The following is an 18572-nucleotide window of genomic DNA, read 5'->3' as shown; positions in this document are numbered from 1 at the left end:
TCACACCACACAGAGGAGGGTGTCTGTGTGTGTTTAAATGTGTATGTCTGTGTGTGTAGGTGTGTGTTTTCAGACAAGGCCCTGTCATCCCCAGACACACACCAGAGAAAGGCAGACACACACTTCTCTGACCTCATCCTCTGACCCCTAGAGTACACACTGTGACCTTTTCATCATCCAATCATCACTCAGAGCCAAGGTCAGGGGGAGGCTTTTGTAATAGTGCACTATATAAGGAATAGGGTGCAATTTCAGAAGTAGCCATGGAAAAAGGAATCAGGAGCCATTGACTCTATTCCATATAGTGCAAATAGGGCTCTGGTCAAAAGTATTGCACTACATACTAAAAAAGGGGGTCATTTCAGAAGAAGTCACTGAAAAACACAGAAAGAACCAACCAAGAGCCACTAGTCCCACAGTTTCTCTTATATACATACATAGACCCATAGACTGGGTGTCAGTCTGTCCCCTGAATGGCCACTAAATACCACAAGAGAGTGACTCTCAGAGTGGAGCGAAGTGGAACAAACAAAGGCCTGTTTTGTTGCGGCTGATGTGTGATAAATGCGTCCGTCTGGGGGAGCTTTCATGCTCGTCGGAGCAGGTCATTATGCAGGAAACGCCGGCTTTGCCGAGCCGAGCAGGCCCCAGTGCCCGCATCAGTTTACTGGGCCGCACACCACGCCATGCGTCGTCTCTCTTCCCAGAACGTTTGGCTTTTCGCTCCCTCCCTAGCCGTCCCCTTGGGCACACTCACACTGAGCGGCACTCTCTGTGTCTCTGCAGTGATATCTCAACCAGGCCTACTGTAACGTGTGGAGCGTGGGGATGGGGGGACAGTCAACATCCAAATACACAAACAAGCCCCCCAGAGAGGCACTGAGGGGGGGGGGGGGGGGGAAGCAATAGATAGAGAGAGAGAGAGAGGCAGAGAAGGGAGAGGCAAAGACAAACAAGCGAGTCCCCTGATAGTTGACTAGTTGCTACTGTACCCTGTCGGAAGGGAGACTCTCTTTCCAGAGCTCATGTCTTGGGGTGCAAAAAAACAGTGATGTATTTCCAGGAAGAAAAAAAAAAACAGGCCCAAAGAAAGCCAGCAGGGAACCAAAAAGGTGTACACCACGGGGGAATTCTCCAATTAACACCCGGCACTGCAATCAGCCTCAAGCCCATGCATGCAGGTGTGCTGTACTCATTGTGTGTTTGTGTGAACGTGACGGGAAAGGGACAGAAAGACACCAAGCCCCAACTTCATTAGCAATCATCTGATCCTGTAACAATTATTCTATTTCTTTATTTGATTTTTTACTTAACCTTTATTTAAATAGGCGAGTCAGTTAAGAACAAATTCTTACAATGGCGGTCTACCGGGGAACTGCCTTGTTCAGGGGCAGAACGACAGATTTTTACCTAGTCAGCTCGGGGATTCGATCCAGCGACCTTTCAGTTACCCATGTATTGAAATATGTTTTGGAATATGTCCCTGACTGTGCAGTTACATGCACTTTGAAGCAAATTTGATAGAGCCGTCATAGACGGATAGATGTTGACTATCTACGCCGTAAGTACGAAAATAACATTATTATTATTTTTTTGTCTTCTTAAATTCGTCGTGTCCTACTGATGTTATTTGTTGAAACCGCTACGAGACTTGTTTCACGCAAGAACGTATCACACATAACACGCTGTTATTAGACACAGATGTCGGGTTTATTGTCTGCGCTTCAAGTTGACGGGCACGTTTTATTCCTGGAATAGACACATAACCTACACAAACACAGAAGCCGCTGTCACACAACAGGGGTGGGACATTTCATTAGATGCTGAAGGGACAGAGAGAGAGAGAGACAGAGAGAGAGAGAGAGAGAGAGAGATAGAGAGAGAGGGAGAGAAGAGAGAGAGAGAGAGAGAGAGAGAGAGAGAGAGAGAGACAGAGACAGAGACAGAGAGAGAGACAGAGAGACAGAGAGACAGAGACAGAGACAGAGAGAGAAACAAAGAGAGCAATGGAGAACAATAAACAGAAAGAGAGAAATAAATAGAGAGAGAGAAAAATAAATAGAGATAGAGGGAGAGAGAGAGAGAGACAGAGAGAGAGAGCGAGAGAGAGATGGTGGAGGCAGAAGGAAACAAGAAAGGCACAACTAAAGTAAAAACCATTGAAAAGCATACTGGTTTGCAATACCGCATAATAACAGATATGCATACAAATGAATTTGCCTGGTGGTTCAGATACGGTATTAAGATCATCATTTAAAAAGTGGCCCTTTTGCAACCCTCTACCGTAGTCATCGATCTTGTATTATTAGGGCAAATAGAAACTGCACTAACTAGGAACAATGCCTTGAAGACGTGCTGGAGCCGGACACTAAGTAGCACATCCAGACACATCATTATGAGCCATTTGATTACTATGCCCTTAAGACGCGCAATTATAACCTAAGTCCAAAATTGGGGAGATTTTTTACAATTAAACAGTGGGATGAAGACGCTCTAACAACGCTAATGATGACTTATGACCTGTGTGGGTATGAAAGGCATTATGTTACGCCACTGCTAGGTATATGGGATGGGACGGGTCGCTGTTTATATACCCTGAGTGCCCTCTAACCGAGGGTGCATCTGAAAATGGCAACCTATTCTTTATTTAGTGCACTACCTAAAACCAGAGCCATGAGGCTCTGGTGAAAAGCAGTGCACTGTATAGGGAGTAGGGCACCATTTTGGATGAACATTTAGCCAGCCCAGTCAGCAACGACTCTGTACTAGACCTTCCGTGGTGAAACGAGGCCCCAGAGGAAGCTAGGCTAACCCATTTAACAAGAACAATTCTGCAGATGCTCTGGTATGGTACTGCACCTGCAGCTCTATCACCACCGCGAGCCTTGTGATATCACAGTGCACATCTCAGAAGCACTGCCACTTCCCTGCGCCCTATCTCTGTGTCCATCTCACGAGGAAGAACAATTGTCATTACCATTTTATTTAAAAAATTGCCCGATCAGCAACACCCACCCGCCCACCCTCCCCACAACCATATTCTCCTGGTTTCTTTCATATTTTTTCTAATCATAATTTCCCTCCATCATCTCTGGCTGGCTCTAATTCCCTCCTCTCTTCCTCCCTCTCTCCCTCCTCCGTTTGCAGAGGACCTCTCTTTTCATCCTTGAGAAGGGCTTTAATTCGAAGTGCGACGCCGTTGAATAAAGAAAGGGTGGAGAAAAAAAGAGAGGCAGAGACGGCACCGAGAGGAGCGCCGCAGACGTCCGAGTGTCAATCAACTGCGGCTGTGAGGGGCCCGTGACTGGGTCTACGGAGGAGAAAGAGAGGAGAGGAAAGAGAGAGAGAGCCTGTGTTTGATCTGTGTCTTTCAAAGGGAAAACGGCAGGAAGGGCCATCACAGACGATTTGCCTCTCCTTGCCAGCCCCAGCGCCATCCTGACAGAGAGCAATCACAAGCAGGTTAATTCAACATCTACCTTCTTAATCTTTTTTTCCCCCTCGCTCTCCTTTCTTTTGGTCTCGTTCTGTCGACTCGGATAAAACATTGCTTCCCTTTTTCAGAGAGCCCCACAAGAGCACTTTAAACACAAACATACCTTCTTTCAACCTTCTGTAGGTGTGAGGGGAGGGGGTATGTGGGTGTGGGGTAGTGTGTGTGTGTGGGGGGGGGGGGGGGGGGGGGTAAGGGTGTCTAGGGGGGTGAGCCAGAGTGTAAGGGAATAAGAAGCAGGTATTTTGCCAACCCTAACTCTGTGGAAGGCAAAGGAAGACCGGTGAACAGTCAGCAGATTCAGCACACAGAGACAAAACACAGACCCATCCTGTCTCCATAGAAACGAAAGAACTAAAGCAACAGTGTTTCCTTCTCCATGCTCTATGGTCATGTCTCCCCACCCCAGTAATGGTATCCTCTCCTGGCCAACGTCTGTCCTGGTCTGTGTCCTGGGCACTGCTTTTGACCAGAGCCCTATGGACCCTGGTCAAAAGGAGTGCAGGAAATAGGGAACAGGGCACCATTTGGGACGCAGCCTTGGACTGGAGTGGCTAGCTACCACATGCTTTACTATCCAGAGGGTACCAGGTCATAGGGATAATGGGATAAAAGGTGTCCTTTCGGTTTCCAGAGAAGGACATTCACTCTCTAGATTGGATTTGGGGCCTTCAAGGACACAGGGAGAACACTCAACACAAAGGATAGATCCAATAGAGGATGAGGAGGGAGTGGGGGTTAGAGAAGGATGAGAAAAAGGAGGAAGAGGATGAGGGGGAAGGGGTAGAGGAGAAGGTGGAGGGAAGGAGGAGGGGGAAGAAGAGAAGGAGGAGGTGGAGGGAAGGAGCAGGAGAGAGAGAGAGAGAGAGAGGGGGAGAGAGTGAGCAAGGTGTCAGGGGAGCTGTTACCCAGAGGAGAGTGTCAGAGTGAAGATCAGTGTGTGTTTGTTTGTATGTTCACTCGCTTGAGTGTCTATGCGAGTTCACCCGTGTGTGTGTGTAGATAGGGGTAATCCTACCTGCGTGCAGGTAGGCCCGTGTGTGTGTGTAGATAGGGGTAATCCTACCTGCGTGCAGGTAGGCCAGGTCAGGGTTCTCGATGTCAGGGTGATGCTCCTTCAGATGGTTCCTGAAGTCCATGGGGCCGTTGGTGCCGTAGTCACACTTGGGGCAGTTGTACATCTTCACTCCCTCGTGCTTCCCCGTGTGCAGGATGTGCTTTCGGATGTTCTCCGCACAGTTGGATCTGTTGGGAGATGAACAGATAGTGATTAAAGGAGAAATAATTCCTTCAATTAGAAGATAAAAAGATGAAACGAAGAGTAAAAAAAAAAAAGACAGGAAGGAGAAGAAGAAAATCCCCAAACAATAGACGCTCCCCTTGGAGGGTTTACTGTACTGACAGTTTGGTTTTGTTCTAATGACACCAACCAAATGAATCAAGTGGATTGAACTCAAACAATTTAGTGGTGGGGCTGAGGGAGCATGTTTAAGGAGTATACATTTTTGGAGAGACTCTTAAAGCCTCCTGTGACAATGCAACACACACACAATCAAAAACTGGGGGTGGGGTAAGCAAAGTGGTAAACAATGATAGACAGTTCTACAATTTGTGAGATACATTTACACGCTGTAGATGCACACTTGTTTCCACACAGCCCTTGGTTCCTCTTGCATGTTACAGACATTTCACTATGTGGGTATGACACTCCTGCAACAGGGTGAAAGTTTAAAAACACAATTTTTATAACATATTTTGATGAGGTCTACCGTGTTTGTAACCTCGGGAACCCTGAACCAAATCTCGTATCCACTGGCCTGCTACTAGACGTGATTCTGGGGGCTGAGGTTTTTAAAAATGGCGCTCAACTAAAAGTAACAGAAAATACTACCCCTCTCAAAGCCAATGCCTGTGGATGATGCCCATGTGTCTCCTGTGGCTGTGCTACAGTAGGTGTAGTGGTGTAGCGAGGTAAAGTGGTATAGTAGTGTAGCAAAGTAAAGTGGTGTAGTAGTGTAGAAAGGTAAAGTGGTATAGTAGTGTAGCGAGGTAAAGTGGTATAGTAGTGTCGTGAAGTGAAGTGGTGAAGTAGTGTAGGGAGGTAAAGTGGTGTAGTAGTGTAGCGAGGTAAAGCGGTGTAGTAGTGTAGCGAGGTAAAGTGGTATAGTAGTGTAGCGAGGTAAAGCGGTATAGTAGTGTAGCGAGGTAAAGCGGTGTAGTAATGTAGCGAGGTAAAGTGGTATAGTAGTGTAGCGAGGTAAAGAGGTGTAGTAGTGTAGTGAGGTAAAGCTGTGTAGTAGTGTAGCGAGGTAAAGTGGTGTAGTAGTGTAGCGAGGTAAAGAGGTATAGTAGTGTAGCGAGGTAAAGTGGTGTAGTAGTGTAGCGAGGTAAAGTTATATAGTAGTGTAGCGAGGTAAAGTGGTGTAGTAGTGTAGCGAGGTAAAGCTGTGTGGTAGTGTAGCGAGGTAAAGTGGTATAGTAGTGTAGCGAGGTAAAGCGGTGTAGTAGTGTAGCGAGGTAAAGCGGTGTAGTAGTGTAGCGAGGTAAAGCGGTGTAGTAGTGTAGCGAGGTAAAGCGGTGTAGTAGTGTAGCGAGGTAAAGCGGTGTAGTAGTGTAGCGAGGTAAAGCTGTGTAGTAGTGTAGCGAGGTAAAGTGGTATAGTAGTGTAGCGAGGTAAAGCGGTGTAGTAGTGTAGCGAGGTAAAGTGGTGTAGTAGCGTAGCGAGGTAAAGTGGTATAGTAGTGTAGCGAGGTAAAGCGGTGTAGTAGTGTAGCGAGGTAAAGCTGTGTAGTAGTGTAGCGAGGTAAAGCTGTGTAGTAGTGTAGCGAGGTAAAGCGGTGTAGTAGTGTAGTAGTGTAGCGAGGTAAAGTGGTATAGTAGTGTAGCGAGGTAAAGTGGTATAGTAGTGTAGCGAGGTAAAGCTGTGTAGTAGTGTAGCGAGGTAAAGCGGTGTAGTAGTGTAGCGAGGTAAAGCGGTGTAGTAGTGTAGCAGGGAAAAAGGTATAGTAGTGTAGCGAGGTAAAGCTGTGTAGTAGTGTAGCGAGGTAAAGCGGTGTAGTAGTGTAGCGAGGTAAAGCTGTGTAGTAGTGTAGCGAGGTAAAGCGGTGTAGTAGTGTAGCGAGGTAAAGTGGTATAGTAGTGTAGCGAGGTAAAGCGGTGTAGTAGTGTAGCGAGGTAAAGTGGTATAGTAGTGTAGCGAGGTAAAGCTGTGTAGTAGTGTAGCGAGGTAAAGCGGTGTAGTAGTGTAGCGAGGTAAAGTGGTATAGTAGTGTAGCGAGGTAAAGCTGTGTAGTAGTGTAGCGAGGTAAAGTGGTATAGTAGTGTAGCGAGGTAAAGCGGTGTAGTAGTGTAGCGAGGTAAAGCTGTGTAGTAGTGTAGCGAGGTAAAGTGGTATAGTAGTGTAGCGAGGTAAAGCGGTGTAGTAGTGTAGCGAGGTAAAGTGGTATAGTAGTGTAGCGAGGTAAAGCTGTGTAGTAGTGTAGCGAGGTAAAGCGGTGTAGTAGTGTAACGAGGTAAAGTGGTGTAGTAGTGTAGCGAGGTAAAGCGGTGTAGTAGTGTAGCGAGGTAAAGTGGTATAGTAGTGTAGCAGGGAAAAAGGTATAGTAGTGTAGCGAGGTAAAGCTGTGTAGTAGTGTAGCGAGGTAAAGCGGTGTAGTAGTGTAGCGAGGTAAAGCGGTGTAGTAGTGTAGCAGGGAAAAAGGTATAGTAGTGTAGCGAGGTAAAGCTGTGTAGTAGTGTAGCGAGGTAAAGCGGTGTAGTAGTGTAGCGAGGTAAAGCTGTGTAGTAGTGTAGCGAGGTAAAGCGGTGTAGTAGTGTAGCGAGGTAAAGTGGTATAGTAGTGTAGCGAGGTAAAGCGGTGTAGTAGTGTAGCGAGGTAAAGTGGTATAGTAGTGTAGCGAGGTAAAGCTGTGTAGTAGTGTAGCGAGGTAAAGCGGTGTAGTAGTGTAGCGAGGTAAAGTGGTATAGTAGTGTAGCGAGGTAAAGCGGTGTAGTAGTGTAGCGAGGTAAAGTGGTGTAGTAGCGTAGCGAGGTAAAGTGGTATAGTAGTGTAGCGAGGTAAAGCGGTGTAGTAGTGTAGCGAGGTAAAGCTGTGTAGTAGTGTAGCGAGGTAAAGTGGTATAGTAGTGTAGCGAGGTAAAGCGGTGTAGTAGTGTAGCGAGGTAAAGTGGTATAGTAGTGTAGCGAGGTAAATCTGTGTAGTAGTGTAGCGAGGTAAAGCGGTGTAGTAGTGTAACGAGGTAAAGTGGTATAGTAGTGTAGCGAGGTAAAGTGGTATAGTAGTGTAGCGAGGTAAAGTGGTGTAGTAGTGTAGCGAGGTAAAGCGGTGTAGTAGTGTAGCGAGGTAAAGTGGTATAGTAGTGTAGCGAGGTAAAGTGGTGTAGTAGTGTAGCGAGGTAAAGTGGTATAGTAGTGTAGCGAGGTAAAGCGGTGTAGTAGTGTAGCGAGGTAAAGTGGTATAGTAGTGTAGCGAGGTAAAGCGGTGTAGTAGTGTAACGAGGTAAAGTGGTATAGTAGTGTAGCGAGGTAAAGCGGTGTAGTAGTGTAGCGAGGTAAAGTGGTATAGTAGTGTAGCGAGGTAAAGCGGTGTAGTAGTGTAGCGAGGTAAAGTGGTATAGTAGTGTAGCGAGGTAAAGCGGTGTAGTAGTGTAGCGAGGTAAAGTGGTATAGTAGTGTAGCGAGGTAAAGTGGTGTAGTAGTGTAACGAGGTAAAGTGGTATAGTAGTGTAGCGAGGTAAAGTGGTGTAGTAGTGTAGCGAGGTAAAGTGGTATAGTAGTGTAGCGAGGTAAAGCTGTGTAGTAGTGTAGCGAGGTAAAGCGGTGTAGTAGTGTAACGAGGTAAAGTGGTATAGTAGTGTAGCGAGGTAAAGTGGTGTAGTAGTGTACTGGTATTTTACACCACTTAGAAATGTATTCTAAGTGACTTACAGTGCAGTAAATACCTACATTTTTCACTTTGTGTACAATCTATGTGGGAATTGAACTTACAACTTGGTGTTAATAGTACCAGCTGAGCCATACAGTGTAGCGTTGTAGGTGTGTATTATTGACGTGGTGTAGACATGCAGGGCTGTGGGGCTGCAGGCAGTAGTCATGCAGTAAGGTAATGCTGGGTGCTGGCTGTCATGTCATCAGCTCAGGGAGTCAGAGTCCCCCTGATTATGCTGCTTAAACTGGTCTCAGGCCCTATCTAAACCTGCCCTAGGACACTGTACACAGGCCTGGACTGGGGCTGAGGACACACACACACACCGACATACATAACCCCCACCAATAGATCCAACGCCCACCACATCATGTAAGCACGTGCAGGAGCTGCGGCACTCTCATACGCACGCGCACACACAGCATCATGCGTGATGGATGAGGCACTCGTGCTTGGTCTCGGGCTGACATTCTCGGACAGTATAATATGCAATTACTCTCCCTTATCACCTCGGCTGGGACAATAAAGCTTCACGGTACCATAGCTCACGCCAAGCAACGATAGAAATTTGTTTCCCCCCCCCCCCCCCCCCGAGACACCTCTCTCCATCAAGGGCCTTAGTAGTCCTGCCCTGGCTCCATTTCCTTTACAGGACTTAATATGTCCTCAAAACTATGCAGAGGACCCGCCCCTTTTTGCATTTTACACATCAAAACACCTGCTGGTGAATGGTGAAAATGTCCCTCCATGAAGCGATTTGCGTTTTGTAGGGTAAAATGTGAGGTGTTCTCCTTAGAGTTCCAGGAATGGGACAGTTCTTTTTCACCATGTCTTTAGCTGTAGACATGTCTGTCTGTACTCAGGACGGTAACAGCTCCATTAAGACCCTGGGTAAGTGGATAAGGATTGCACACAGGGATGTAACTTCCCTCCCCTAATGCTCCTCCCCTAATCGGCCTCCTCATTTTTACAGGATGGGCCTCCTCATTTTTACAGGATGGGCCTCCTCATTTTTACAGACCAAGACTCCGCAACTGGTATTTGCTCATCATAAGAAGGCCTAAGCCTAATCATATCAATATCACAAATAAAGCAAATAACATTTTCAATAACTTTACAAATCATGGTGTATAAGCCAGCCTAACATGAGTAAAGCACACAAACAGTAGCAATAAATACCATCCAACAAGTAACTATCCGACAAAAATTCAATTTAGAATTTTCCTCGACCGCTTAAAAGTTATTTCAAAACTTTATTTCAGACACAGAAGTCCTCTGTCACAGTCAGGAAAATAATGAGATTAATCATAAATCATAAAAAAAAAAAGAGTAAAAAAAAAAAAAGTAAATAATTTATATTCAAGACAAATTAACTGATTTCTTATTCCAGGCCAGTGGAATAAATACATCCATTCAGAGTCCGATATGAAAAGGTTCTAAAGAACAGTGTGAGGGTGGGATCCCGGGGGAGCGCTTCTATCTCTCAGATATGGTAATGGCATAACTGTCATATTAAAACAGCATAATGTGCGTTTAGGAGTCAGCAGGTGTCAGGCTAAGAGAAAGGCCCACACAGTCCTCCTACGATAGCCAATATTAATTAGTCCAACAGCCGCGTTTCAACATTCTCCACGTCGGTGAGCACAGCGACTCGACATGGGAATCAACCCCACTGCCTAGATATCGTCGCGATTCGTTGCGTCTTTTTTTAAAATTTCTAATACATTTCCATATTTTCCTCGTTCGACGACTGCATTGGTAATGAGGCTAGTAATTGAGGCTGTTTGTTAGCGGTGGATTTAAATGTGCGTCTTTGTGTTTTAAAGATGGAGGCCGGTATCTGCGACGGCAAAGAGACACCTTGCTCTCCGCCTCTCCCAACACTTCACAGGGTCACCGGCCCCACGACATCCACCGCCAGCCGTGCGGCGGTCCTCAAAGTTAGCGCTACCTCGAATTAGCTCAAAGTAGCTATTTTCACAGGCAGGCAGATTGAGAAGAAGCATACAGAAGATGCTGATAGAAATGTATTAAAGGGAGGATATCAATTATGGCAGTCATGATGCTGTAATGAGTGTCTCTTCATTGAGAACAATAGTCATAATGTGGTGTGGCATGAGGTTTGGACTGCAAAAACAGGTATATCATTGTAAAATAGCCTTTGAGAATGTATATGCCAGTTGTCCCTTTGAAATATGACTATTGGTAATATCTGACAGTAGTTACCTGCATCTTCCAACCATAATTGTTTGAACTGTCAATAATACAATTCAAATGTATATTGTGCATTCATTTGAGGATAAGGTAAAGAAGTTGCATTGGAGGATTTCATAGGTGTCAGCGACAATATGAGATACACAATATACACTGAACGAAAATATAAACACAGCATGTAAAGTGTTGGTCCCATGTTTCATGAGCTGAAATAAAAGATCCATGAAATCTTCCATACACACAAAAAGCTGATTTTTCTTCTTTCTTTCTTCTTTACATCCCTGTTAGGGAGCATTTCTCCTATCCCCTGACAGGTGTGTCATATCAAGAAGCTGATTGACCAGCATGATTATTACACAGGTGCACCTAGTGCTGGGGACAATAAAAGGCCCCTCTGTTGCAGTTTTCTCACACAACACAGTGCCACAGATGTCTCAAGTTTTGAGGGAGTGTGCAGTTGGCATGCTGCCTGCAAGAATGTCCACAAGAGCTCTTGCCAGATAATTGAATGTTCATTTCTCTACTTCGTTTTAGAGAAATTGGCAGTACATCCAACCGGCCTCACAACCGCAGACCACGTGTAACCACGCCAGCCCAGGATCTACACATCCGGCTTCTTCACATGCAGGATCATCTGAAACAAGCTACCCGGACAGCTGATGAAACTGAAGAGTATTTATGTCTGTAATAAAGAAAAACTCATTCTGATTGGCTGGGCCTGGCTCCTCAGTTGGCTGGGCCTGGCTCCCCAGTGGGTGGGCCTATGTCCTCCGAGGCCCACCCATCGCTGCGCCCCTGCCTAGTCATCTAAAATCCATAGATTAGGGCCTAATGAATTTATTTCAAATGACTGATTTCCTTTTATGAACTGACACTCAGTAGAAAAATTGAAATTGTTGCATGTTGCGTTTATATTTTTGTTCAGTATAGTAAATGTATTCAAATATAATGATAAATATAATATCATGACAACTAACAAAACAAGTAAGCGTTATAATGGTATATCAAATTCTATTTATCATGAGATATCCTGTTCACGGTCGAATGTTGACAGTGCCTTGACTAGCGCATCCTTATTTGTGTAAAGTCATTGAGCAGTTGAGCCATTGAAGGTTTACAAATGTACTCAGGGTGGAAGAGCGGAGCACAGAGTTAGGGCCCTCGTGACTGCCTGGTGCCCGTGTTCAATTCCTCCTACACACATTAGGAGCCCAGCAGGGGTTGCGAGCTGCTACCCTCTCCAGCCCCTCCCTCTGCCATCCGTACCCCCGGGGGCCAAACCAAAAATGTTAATTGGTCTTCTAATTTGCTGTTTCATTTGCCACAATCTGTAACAATCATTTGGTATCAGCTAGAGGAGCAGTTGATCTGGTTCCCTCTGTCGCCTTCCCACAGTGCTTTTAAACGTCAAATACTACTCATCCTTGATAAATAGAATGTGAATTGAGTGCAAAAATAGGTATGAATAAGTGAAATATGATATAACACCTCACATGCTAAACCATTGCCTTTCTGAAGAAGACAAGCTTCACCATGGTAGAGTAACTTGTAGCCAAAGTGTTTCTAAGCTATGGTAAACAACAAAGAATGGCAATTGGTATTGTGGTCCCATTAATGTTTAGGAATATTGAGCTTTTTTTTGGGGGGGGGGGGGGGGTATTTCTCCCTCTGATGTTCTTAAAGATATGAACATCTCAGTTTTATTTGAGCTTTTCTTCTGTTTTGCAGACAAGTATGTGAAGAGTTCATTCCAATTCAAACAGCCGTACAGATCCTTATAGAGCAAACCACAGCAAACAGCCGTACAGATCCTTATAGAGCAAACCACAGCAAACAGCCGTACAGATCCTTATAGAGCAAACCACAGCAAACAGCCGTACAGATCATTATAGAGCAAACCACAGCAAACAGCCGTACAGCTCCGTATAGAGCAAACCACAGCAAACAGCCTTACAGATCCTTATAGAGCAAACCACAGCAAACAGCCTTACAGATCCGTATAGAGCAAACCACAGCAAACAGCCGTACAGATCATTATAGAGCAAACCACAGCAAACAGCCTTACAGATCCTTATAGACCAAACCACAACAAACAGCCTTACATATCCTTGTAGAGCAAACCACAGCAAACAGCCTTACAGATCCTTATAGACCAAACCACAACAAACAGCCTTACAGATCCTTATAGAGCAAACCACAACAAACAGCTTTACAGATCCGTATAGAGCAAACCACAACAAACAGCCGTACAGATCCTTGTAGAGCAAACCACAGCAAACAGCCTTACAGATCCGTATAGAGCAAACCACAGCAAACAGCCGTACAGATCCTTATAGACCAAACCACAACAAACAGCCTTACATATCCTTATTGAGCAAACCACAGCAAACAGCCTTACAGATCCTTATAGACCAAACCACAACAAACAGCCTTACAGATCCTTATAGAGCAAACCACAACAAACAGCTTTACAGCTCCGTATATAGCAAACCACAGCAAACAGCCTTACAGATCCGTATAGAGCAAACCACAGCAAACAGCCATACAGATCATTATAGAGCAAACCACAGCAAACAGCCTTACAGATCCTTGTAGAGCAAACCACAGCAAACAGCCTTACAGATCCTTATAGAGCAAACCACAGCAAACAGCCTTACAGATCCTTGTAGAGCAAACCACAGCAAACAGCCGTACAGATCCTTGTAGAGCAAACCACAGCAAACAGCCTTACAGATCCTTGTAGAGCAAACCACAACAAACAGCCGTACAGATCATTATAGAGCAAACCACAACAAACAGCCTTACAGATCCTTATAGAGCAAACCACAGCAAACAGCCTTACAGATCCTTGTAGAGCAAACCACAACAAACAGCCGTACAGATCATTATAGAGCAAACCACAACAAACAGCCTTACAGATCATTATAGAGCAAACAACAACAAACAGCCTTACAGATCCTTGTAGAGCAAACCACAACAAACAGCCTTACAGATCCTTGTAGAGCAAACCACAACAAACAGCCGTACAGATCATTATAGAGCAAACCACAACAAACAGCCTTACAGATCCTTGTAGAGCAAACCACAACAAACAGCCGTACAGATCATTATAGAGCAAACCACAACAAACAGCCTTACAGATCCTTATAGAGCAAACCACAACAAACAGCCTTACAGATCCTTATAGAGCAAACCACAACAAACAGCCTTACAGATCCTTATAGAGCAAACCACAGCAAACAGCCTTACAGATCCTTGTAGAGCAAACCACAGCAAACAGCCTTACAGATCCTTATAGAGCAAACCACAACAAACAGCCTTACAGATCATTATAGAGCAAACCACAGCAAACAGCCTTACAGATCCTTGTAGAGCAAACCACAACAAACAGCCGTACAGATCATTATAGAGCAAACCACAACAAACAGCCTTACAGATCCTTATAGAGCAAACCACAGCAAACAGCCGTACAGATCCTTATAGAGCAAACCACAACAAACAGCCGTACAGATCCTTGTAGAGCAAACCACAACAAACAGCCGTACAGATCATTATAGAGCAAACCACAGCAAACAGCCGTATAGATCCTTATAGAGCAAACCACAACAAACAGCCTGTGCATGTCATTTTGGTTTCTCTAAAACCAATGCTAGGAGCATTCCTTTCACACTTCCACCACACCTGAGAGGGGGAGGAAGATGATGAAGAAGAGGAAGAGAAGCGAGATGGAGAAGTGCAACGTGGCCAAAAGTTTTTCCAATTTCACCGACAATTTCCTGTGTAATTACTGATGGTCTGTGATGGTGTTTTAATGACAGAGACCTGCCCGTGGCTGGCTGCTGTAGCCTGCTGATGATTGCAGAGTGATGAGATGAGATGATGAAGCCTGTGGGAGATCCGACCTGTGTGTGTGTGTGTGTGTGTGTGATTAAACCCCCAGTCCTCCTGCCCATCAACCCCTGCCATGAACCCCTGCCATCTATCCATCCATGCGTGGGCGAGCCCAATGAGCCGGTACCTGTAGTCGCACCAGGGGCATCGGTAGGGCTTCTCCCCTGTGTGCACCCGCTTGTGGCGGGTCAAGTGGGACTGGGTGGTGGAGGCGAAGCCGCACAGCTGACACTTGAAAGGCCGTTCTCCTGGGGGACAGACAGAGAGACAGACAGAGAAGATGAGGACGGGTGGAAAGACAGACAGACGGACAGAGAGAGATACAGAATCACTGTCCATCTCAAGCAGAAGCTCACTCTAACACAGACATTACGTACATAAGCCCATTCATCTTAACATACAGTGTGGCAAAAAAGTATTTAGTCAGCCACCAATTGTGCAAGTTCTCCCACTTAAAAAGATGAGAGAGGCCTGTAATTTTCACCATAGGTACACTTCAACTATGACAGACAAAATGAGAAAAAAAATCCAGAAAATCACATTGTAGGATTTTTAATGAATTTATTTGCAAATTATGGTGGAAAATAAGTATTTGGTCACGTACAAACAAGCAGGATTTCTGGCTCTCACAGACCTGTAACTTCTTCTTTAAGAGGCTCTTCTGTCCTCCACTCGTTACCTGTATTAATGGCACCTGTTTGAACTTGTTATCAGTATAAAAGACACCTGTCCACAACCTCAAACAGTCACACTCCAAACTTCACTATGGCCAAGACCAAAGAGTTGTCAAAGGACACCAGAAACAAAATTGTAGACCTGAACCGGACTGGGAAGACTGAATCTGCAATAGGTAAGCAGATTGGTTTGAAGAAATCAACTGTGGGAGCAATTATTAGGAAATGGAAGACATACAAGACCACTGATAATCTCCCTCGATCTGGGGCTCCACGCAGCAAAAATCCCAGAACCACACGGGGGGACCTAGTGAATGACCTGCAGAGAGCTGGGACCAAAGTAACAAAGCCTACCATCAGTAACACACTACGCCGCCAGGGACTCAAATCCTGCAGTGCCAGACGTGTCCCCCTGCTTAAGCCAGTACATGTCCAGGCCCGTCTGAAGTTTGCTAGAGAGCATTTGGATGATCCAGAAGAAGATTCGGAGAATGTCATATGGTCAGATGAAACCAAAATATAACTTTTTGGTAAAAACTCAACTCGTCGTGTTTGGAGGACAAAGAATGCTGAGTTGCATCCAAAGAACACCATACCTACTGTGAAGCATGGGGGTGGAAACATCATGCTTTGGGGCTGTTTTTCTGCAAAGGGACCAGGACGACTGATCCGTGTAAAGGAAAGAATGAATGGGGCCATGTATCGTGGGATTTTGAGTGAAAACCTCCTTCCATCAGCAAGGGCATTGAAGATGAAACGTGGCTGGGTCTTTCAGCATGAAAATGATCCCAAACACACTGCCCGGGCAACGAAGGAGTGGCTTCGTAAGAAGCATTTCAAGGTCCTGGAGTGGCCTAGCCAGTCTCCAGATCTCAACCCCATAGAACATCTTTGGAGGGAGTTGAAAGTCCGTGTTGCCCAGCAACAGCACAATTGGTGGCTGACTAAATACTTTTTTTGCCCCACTGTAGCTAGATGAGACCACAACATATCACAATCACTAAAATACTTATTAGTAAAGTCAGTGCTAGTAGGAAAGTGGTTGAAATCTTTCAAATACTTTTGAGAATTTGCTTGATCCTGCCTGGTTTGCAATTTTATGACTATTCCAATGATTCAATTGTGCCAGGGAAGCTCAATCAAGGCCACCTAAAGCAGCGATTGTCAATGGGTCACGGGTGTCTAAGCAAAAATGTTTTTTCTTCAATCACAGTATTTTCAACATAGGGCTAATAGCAGTGTTATTTTGGGGTTGATTTTGTGCTCTCAAACTAGTGAATTTATTAACATTCTTCATCAAGAATATGGGAGAATTGTTATTAATGTCAATGAAAGAACGGGGAATGTTGTTCCCTTGTCATTTATTTGCTACATTCACTAACAACATTTTTTTTTTTTTACAGATCGTATTTTGATGATTATTTTCTGCCGTGCAGATATTGGGTCGCGACTGACACAACCTGGTTAAATTTGGGTCCCGAGGCAAAAACAGTTGAGACTCAGTCATCTAAAGCTTTTCAAGGACTTCAAATCGTATTTGAACCCAGGTCTGACCTGAAAAAAAGAGACACACTCACTGATTACACCTGTAGTCCGGACAGTGTGTCCGACAATAGATTGGCGAGGTGTATTTATTGGAATTGACACTTGACAACAGGGGACAAGAGAGGACAAAAAGTAAGAGCATTGGGTAAATGTAAATGACTGTCAAAATGCGACAGCAAAAAAAAAATACAAAATATGAATATCTAAATGAATATTTATAACGGGACGCTTGATCCTTGGGCGCCTGCCAGGCGAACGGTTAACAGGATTTGTTTCACTTTCCCAATATCCAAAAAGCACTTGTTATTGACGGCCTATCTGAAAAACGCAATTTTCCTAAGCGATAGAATGACATGGTGAAATGATAACCTAAATTAAAAATCTCAGATTCAGTCATCCATACTGCTACACATGTCTATCACTGACAGCAAGCATGTCAGACTGTGTGTGTGTGTGTGTGTGTCAGAAATAATAGTGACATGGTTGAGCAGCTTAGATGAATAATAATAAATAGTAGCAGCAATGATGACCGTGTGTGTGTGTGTGTGTGTGTGTGTGTGTGTGTGTGTGTGTGTGTGTGTGTCAGACGCTGGATGTGTGCAGCTCTAGGGTCGTGCGGCTTACCTGTGTGTTGGCGGCGATGTTTGGTGAGGGCGTGTCGCGTGCCACCCGCAAAACCACAGAGATCACACAGGAAGGACTTCTCTCCTGTAGGGGGCGGGAATGAGGGGGTCAGAAAACATTACAGAGTCAACAGAGGAAGAAGGAGTAGGGACAACATCATCGACACAGAGAGAGGGGGGGGGGGGAGAGAGAGAGAGAGAGAGAGAGAGAGAGAGAGAGAGAGGGAGGGAGAGAGAGAGAGAGAGAGAGGGGGGGGGGGGGGGGGGGGTGTTCATTAACAGATGAAAGCGGAGGGAAAAGTCACAGATCACTAGTGTATATCCATCAAGGCTCTCACAGTTAACTAATTCCTCCAATCAAATGTATCCGTGTAAATATGTCAAATGGGACAGAAATTGCCAGTGTGGTTTATTGACTGTGATAAAATCTGAAAAGCACCGCTGAACATAATTACATACTTGTCAGAGCCATAAAAATTAGCTTTATTATCAATGGGATGGTTTTGTACAACTTCATTTCTGGCCGATGCCTTCCAGATGGGGCTGAGCTGATCACTCCAGCGGGTTTTTTACTGCGCAAGTGTGCTTCCTCTCTCTCCCTCTTCCCCTGCATCTGGCACTGTCATTAACAGCCTGATGGCTCACGCGCTCTGTCTCTCAACACAGACACAGCAGGAGGAGGACGGGGTGGATGTAAGGCAGGCTGATTGCAACACAAACATGACTCTGAGGACACTGGATCATCAGTATGAGTATTTATTTGCACGATATGCAAAACGTTTGGCAACTGGACGACAAAACATGCCGTCCAGTTCAGAACGTACCTTTTATATTTCAAAATGTTTCCTCTCTACTGAACAGGGCCCAGGTGATGGTCTATACCCAGTGTAACGGATGTTTATAACAGTGTTGGTTGTTTGGCTCTACGACATCAACGAGCTTTACAGCAGTTGTCTGAACCCCCTGTCGCGGACGTCCTCATTTCAAAGAGGTCTTCTCACAAAACCGACAGTCCAGACCGAACCGTTAGAACTAATATGCCACGAATATCAAAAGAGGAGACTTTCCTTTTGAAGGTGTTGGTTGTTCTGCTCTACGACACACACAAGCTTCAGGAGAGTCATCTGAGGGTAACCCAGTATCGGGCTGTAGAAATGGCAAAAAGTGCGTAGGGGGTCAAATGTGCCACTAATAATGTGACCAAACAT

At 45.2% G+C, this 18572-nt stretch overlaps 1 protein-coding gene across 3 annotated transcripts in view; it reads right to left on the bottom strand.

Moving 5' to 3' along the window:
- znf407 (zinc finger protein 407) overlaps positions 1-18572 on the bottom strand; it is a 196894-nt gene that overhangs the window by 61468 nt on the left and 116854 nt on the right. For all 3 annotated transcript variants that reach the window (XM_036948220.1, XM_036948222.1, XM_036948223.1), the window contains exons 6-8: positions 17366-17449; positions 14650-14770; positions 4560-4738 (exon numbers count right to left, since the gene is read on the bottom strand). In XM_036948220.1, coding sequence (XP_036804115.1) covers positions 4560-4738; positions 14650-14770; positions 17366-17449 — 384 coding nt within the window. The remainder of the gene's footprint in view (positions 1-4559; positions 4739-14649; positions 14771-17365; positions 17450-18572) is intronic.

This window comes from Oncorhynchus mykiss, chromosome 2 (assembly GCF_013265735.2).
Source record: "Oncorhynchus mykiss isolate Arlee chromosome 2, USDA_OmykA_1.1, whole genome shotgun sequence".
NCBI classification, from domain to species: Eukaryota; Metazoa; Chordata; class Actinopteri; order Salmoniformes; family Salmonidae; genus Oncorhynchus; species Oncorhynchus mykiss.
The sequence above is the reverse complement of the archived record's forward strand: the minus strand, read 5'-3'. Positions and strand labels throughout refer to the sequence as shown.